Here is a 6,679-nt window from a genome sequence, read left to right on the forward strand (position 1 = left end):
TGAACAGAAGGAGAGGACCGATGTGAGCTCCCCCACCCCCTGCTGGTCACCCAGACATTGAGCCCCCTGGCCAGTGCGTGCTAGGCAGACGCTTAGTGGTCAACCCAGACCTGCCTTTTACATAAAAAACTATGCCTGTAAAGAAAATGTGTAGAGTTAAAGCATTTTTTACTTACGCTCAGCAGTGGATCCCTGTTCCTGGACACCAGTGGCCGGCTGTTGGAGGGAAACCTTAATAGCAGGCATAAATACATCTAATAAAGCACTAGCTCTATGCTTTCTAAGGATTGTTACCTAGCAATTGCTGGTCCACTCCTTTCCTAACCTTAATAGCAGGCAGAAGCTCCTGGTCTATAGTCTGCAACGGAGAAAATGTAGTGAGTGTAGAAGACACGCCACAGTGTTAGAGAGACTGAAGCAGTAAGAGCATTTGCATAGTGCACACCAGTTGTGTTCCTCTGCAAATCTTCAGTAAAAGCATGTTAAGAGGGCCTATTCTATAGGAATGGTCGTAAGCTGCAGCCCCATCAGTTTTGTTAATCCAGCCCTGCTTTATAGAACTTAAGACTTCACTTTACCAGCGAGTTATTTGAGCGCTATGTTTGCTTCTAGATTTCACAATTTTGTCCCAGAATTAAATATTTCTGAAATTTAATGTTTGCTGCACAGACAATGTTCTGTTGAGAAAATTGTTCTAATAAATAATCATAGATTGAAGAAGCAATCTCACCCCCAGCTAGTTTGCACTATAGACTCCTTATGGCATGGATCAGTTTCCACAAGCTGCCTCTTTATTTGGGGCAATAGTTACATTTAGGGTGCCATCTTTGGCTTTAGAGTGGATATACCATGTAGTTGGTTTTACATGGTAATTATTTCCCCACTCATAACATCCACAGATTGGAAAACACTATCAGAAAGGAGGAGAAATCACTTCCCTGTACTATGCTCACATCAACATGCATTGCAATCCACATGTGGTGATTTCTCTTTTATGTATTTGTTTCCCTTTAGGTTAATTCTTGGGGTGCTCCTTCTCATATGATACACTTGGTAGCAATATCCAAATTCAGGTGCAGCAATTCAGATACTGCACTTCGGTGTCAGTCACATCTTGAGGACGCCAGGTGACTCCTCCCATGTTTGCTACCTGCTCATTTTGATGTCATGGCTGACCAAGAAACACCAGGCATTCATTATTTTATGGGTTAAAAACCCCCAGCTATGTTTAACTTGTTCCCTGGTCAAAAGTATTGCCTCTGAGGGCATGGTTTGCGATTCCTCACAGTATGCCAGCTACACAATGCATGTTATATAAAATCAGATGTGGTATTTTACCCAGACAGTATGTTTAGAAATGCCAATATAGAAAGTTTTTATGTATCAACCTGGAGATTATGCATATGAGTTTTTACCCAGAATCAGCCAATTTCATTTAGGCATGATAATATATTTATTGAAGAGAAGCTTTATAGCAGTGGAGATTAGTCTATATATGAGCACTGCCACACCAGTTTAGAAACAGGATTTGGAGAATTAAGATAGATGGAAAACAAAAGGACAAATCAAGGAATGCAATTCAATTTTTTTATTTTCTTCCTTCATTTAGAATCTGAAAGTAGCAATTCCATATTACAGGGATCATTAGTGCCTTGACCTTACTAGAAGAGCCTAGACAGGTTTTCCACCATAAATAGTTAGGACAAAACCCAACATTCTAATGTCAGACAAGGAACAACGTCACACCATGACTAGATATACTAACAGGGTTATGCAGATACATTTTGTAGGTTACAAGATGAGTTACCAGTAAAAAGTAACAGTCTGTAGGTCAGTTTTGGCCACGAAAGCCAAAACATTGTAACTGCGCATGCTTTGTAAGCTAGTTAGCTGGTGGTAGAGGGTTCTCAGTTGGGGGTTTTGGATCATCATCAAACTTCATATCCCTGCAGAACAGCACAGCTTCTTTACCCAGACCCAGCTCATACTGCCAAACATAGATCTTCTCATTGGGCTTCAGGGTCAGACTGATGGTTTCCTCAGTTTCCGTTACCTCATTCCAGTTCTCACTCTCCGTGTTGACACTCTTTCCCCCATATGAAGTAGTGAGAGAGAACTGGCTCTTTACGACAAGGGCACTCAGACCTCCCGTCTCTGCAGACACTGTGGCTGACACGTTCCAGGTATGTTCTATGGAGGACATTTTCTCCTTCGTGTAGCCAACCTTTTTGTTGATCTTGTTTGTCCAGGTGATCGGAGTCTGAGAGTCATTGGTGATGGTTTTGATGCACTCCCAGACACCAAATGAGGGACCCTGAATGAGGGCCAAGCCCCCAGGGATGAAGTTGGTGCAAGTGGAATGAAAGGAAAAGGGCTTACCATCTGTATCCTTGGAGAAGTCTGTGCATTTGTAATACTGAACACCCCATTCATCGTGAGGCTTCACAAAGTAATAGTAGTCTTTGACACCAAAGTAGTAGAGCCCATCCCTGCAGTTGGGATGGAGAGTGTATTCCACCCCATCCTCGTAAGTGTTCATATTTGTGGTTTTACGATAAACCCCTCGACTCTGGTCGATGATGTAGAAGTGACCGAAGGCAGAGAGATAGTGATCACCACCCCGGCAGCTGGGATGTAGAGCGTAGACTACAGCACCTTCATCTGTGTTCATGTTGGTCACACGGCGATAATTAGTGCCCTTAATGATATAGAATAGGTCATCTTCATGGGCCAGGTAATGGTCTCCATTTCTACATGAGAGATGGAGACTGTAGACCACAAGATCTTCACCCATGTTGAAGTTTGTTGACCGCATGTAGCAGGTGAGGTCAGATCAGACAATGTAGTAATATTTGTCAACACCGCAAAAATCCACTCCAGGAGCATCTTTCTTGGGAACAATCCCAACCATGGTCAAACACTGAAAGAATAATAAAAATACAAATTAAAGTTGTAGTTTACAAAAATGTATTTGGTTAATTCAGAGATGTGTGGATTACATTTCCTAAAAAGCTTTGCCTTCACTTATTTTAGAATAATAAAGATTAGAGAGGGCAGAGGGAAAGAGTGGTAGACCAGACAAGTCAGTTTTCTAGAAGTTCATAGATAGGAGAAAGTAGCATTAACAGTGTAGTGGCAGATATTTGTTCAATAGACAGATTGGAAATATTTGTGAGCCATTTTGTCTGGATTTGAATGTCACCAAGACCTCGATAGAGACATGGTGATACAGACACTAGGTGCACTGGCTGGGAGACCTTGATAGGGGCTTCACATGTCAATGCAACAATATTAACATTGAAGAATTAACACTATTTATAGGAAAGTATCAGAACTTTTTCTAAACATGCAGACTTACAGTAGATAATTGAATAGTTAGAATCTTGTGCTATGTTAATGTCATGGCAGATTTTAATGGCTGTCAGTATGAGAAGCCACAGGTAGACTAAATCCTTGCAGACCACTACATCAAACCTGCCTCCTTAGCCACACCCCCTCCCCCAAAGATACTTCCTTATCAAGTGTATGTACACAGCCCAGCCACTAACATGGAGTTCTGAACTGTAAAGCAACCTGCATTTTAAGGAGAGGACACATAGTAAGGATATCACTACATTTGTGATGTCTCTAGTTGTGAATTAAAGGGACACTATAGTTACCAGAACAACTATAGCTTATTGAATTTGTTCTGGTGTGTATAATCATTACCTTCAGGCTTTTTGCTGTCAACACTGTATTTTCAGAGAAAATGCAGTGTTTACATTACAGCCTAGTGATAACTTCACTGGCCACTCCTCAGATGGCTGTTACAGATCCTTCCTGGGTCATTGCTGCCTAAAATGCATCCACACATTCAGTATCTCCTCCCTCTGTATGCAGACACAGAACTTTCCTCATAGAAATGTATTGATTCAATTAATCTCTATGAGGAGATGCTGATTGGCCATGGCTGTGTTTGAATCATGCTGGCTCTGCCCCTGATCTGCCCCTTTGTCAGTCTCAGCATTGTGATTGATCAGGCTACCACTTCTGATGTCAGCAGACTGCTTGTTTTGGCAAACAGCTTGCAGATCTACAGCTTCTGGCTTGAATACAGTAAGATGTTATATTTATGGAGGCATGAAGGGCTAGATCATGGGTTGTCAACCTGGTCCCTACTGCCCACTAGTGGGAGTTTTAGGATTCCAGGTGGGCAGTAGGGATTTCAGCAGCTAATTCCTCTTTGAGAAGATTTCTCCTTTTTAGAGTGGGGGGGGGACAGGCGTAAGATTTCAATAACCGGCAGGAAGGAAGCGCTCCCTCCTGCTAGGCCACCTTCTGGACCCCCTGGTACGGCAGCTCTAACCTCTCTGCTCCCTTGCGCGATGTTTGCTGATGCCGCGGGAGCCGGAATATGATGTCATATTCCAGCTCCTGGCATCAGTAGACAGCCAGAAAGGGAGCAGAGCAGAGAGGTTAGAGCTCCCTCGCCACCTTGGATTAGAACTCTGCCGCCTGCCGAAGTGAAGCCCCACTGGACCCCAGGGACAGATCCACACCAGCTCTCCAGGTAGGGAGGCTGGGTGGACATTTAATATTAATAATTTGAGTGTCTGTAAGTGAGTGAGCGAGCAGAGTACTTGTAGAATAGAAGAAAGAAGGAGCAGAGTATTTGTAAAAAGGAGAAAGAAAAATTAGAGAATTGTTGTTGGCTAATAGTAAGTGGACTACCTAGCTCAGCCTTCCTACTAGGCATTGCTATAAGGAAGGTTTAAAAAAAAAAAAAAGAAAAAAAAAAAAGAAAAAAGCGCAGGGGAACTCATGCACAAATGAGAAGTCATTATGAGCAAACAGAGAAATCATCTGAATATCACCAAAAGAGGAGACCTTAGTTTGTTCCTTACGAAAATCAAACCAGATATCAAATATTTAGTCTTGCAGCATCAACCTCAAGGATCTCATTAATCACTAGTAAAGGTAATTTCAATGTACCTTGATTTCTCATTAAACTTCATAAAGTTATTATAAACATGCACAAATTAGAAAGATAAATGTACACATTTATTTTTTTTTTAAACACCCTCCTTTCTATAAAATATTCTGCACTTGCACAAAGACTGGTGGGCGGTAAGGACATTTTTCCCATCAAGAAAGATGCATTAGTGGGCGGTAGGTAGAAAAAGGTGGACTACCACTGGGCTAGAGATGGTGTTTTTAACAGGTTTGTGTTCCTGACCCTATAGTGATCCTTAAATGCTGCTCACTCTGTACTAAGCACATACATCTGATAAGGAAGGTTTTCCTGGCATGAGGGAAAGTGGTTAGAAAGGCAGCATTCTGCAGGACATTTAAACCATTTGTTTGTATTTGCCAAAATGCTGAGCCCCATGCATAGTGCAGCATCCCTCCCAGTGTATTCAGTCAAAGCCATATACAATACAGCATCTTTATATAATCTACATTCAGGGTTTGGAGACAGACCAGCTGCAGCAGATTGGAAGAGTGTAGCAAATAAACCCATTTCCTCTAGTGATTGAAATAAGCTCATATATATATATATATATATATATATATATATATATATATATACATACACACACACACACACACACACACACGGTGTCTAATTAGGGTAACTCAATGCTCAGACTGGGTGTAGGAGTGTCAGCACTGGGAGTAAATCATTCAATATAATCTCAGGGTCTATTCACTAAAGTGGGAATTCGGAATTCAGGTTAAGGGGAGTTTCAGGTTCCAGAAGGGTTTATAGCCCATTGATCCACAGAAGGGAGATCTGTAAAAATATATAGTGTGAGGGTTGGCACATGAAGAGTGCTGCCCTGCAGTATGTACAAAATAAACCACAGGGTTTTAGCTCACATTGTTAAAGGGCCACTACACACCATTCCATTGAGATGCTGTGATCTGGGTTACAGTAATCTCCCTTTAATATTTAAAATACATTCAGGTATTTATTCCACAGACATCAAGTTAAACCCAAATGGTGACATTTTATTGTCAAGCTGTTACCATCGCTCAGTTAGCAGTTTTCCCAAGTCTGTCTTTTTGCCTCATTTATATTCAATAATAAAGTGAACACTCTAAGGAAACCCACAACTTGGAAATAACCACACTGTGTATAAATCACATTATTAGTAAATAAACCTAGAATAACTCACATAGTAGGGCACCTTCTCAGAAACTGTAATACCAGCAAACCCTCTCCTAATATTACCCCTCCCAGAATGATCCTTTTATAGCTGGAGGGGAGGGGTTTGGGCACCTTGTTAATCAATCCCTAATGCTTTACTAATTGACCCCCCTCTGCCTCTCCAGGTGGAGTTTGGGGGAGATAATGATTGGGAGAGAAGACACAGGTGGGAAGACAAAGTACGATGATGTGATGGTTAACGCATGAAAAGTGCTTATATATTTATATATGTACACATTTTAATTCCCCATTGATTAGTGACTTGATTTACTACCTGCAGTTAATACAGGGGCGTTGCTGAAAAACAGTGCATTGACTAATACAAAAAATGCTAAACAATAAAAATAAAAACTACTCACTCTAATCACCTATGTGTGCACCTTATTAAATTTTTTCTTTCTTTTTCTTTTTTTAGAGATACAAATGAAATAAATTATCATATAAATAATCACAATGCAGATACAAAACATATCAAAACACACAAAAAAA

The 6,679-nt window shown here is 41.0% G+C and overlaps 1 protein-coding gene across 1 annotated transcript; it reads right to left on the reverse strand.

Moving 5' to 3' along the window:
* Positions 1-1,882: 1,882 nt before the first annotated feature.
* LOC134571225 (uncharacterized) lies at positions 1,883-6,198 on the reverse strand. Its single transcript, XM_063429395.1, has 2 exons — positions 6,159-6,198; positions 1,883-2,920 (listed from the first exon to the last, which is right to left on the reverse strand). The coding sequence occupies exon 2, from the start codon at positions 2,813-2,815 to the stop codon at positions 1,883-1,885; it is 933 nt and encodes a 310-aa protein (XP_063285465.1). The 5' UTR covers positions 2,816-2,920; positions 6,159-6,198.
* Positions 6,199-6,679: the final 481 nt, after the last annotated feature.

This window comes from Pelobates fuscus, chromosome 8 (genome assembly GCF_036172605.1).
Source record: "Pelobates fuscus isolate aPelFus1 chromosome 8, aPelFus1.pri, whole genome shotgun sequence".
NCBI lineage: Eukaryota > Metazoa > Chordata > Amphibia > Anura > Pelobatidae > Pelobates > Pelobates fuscus.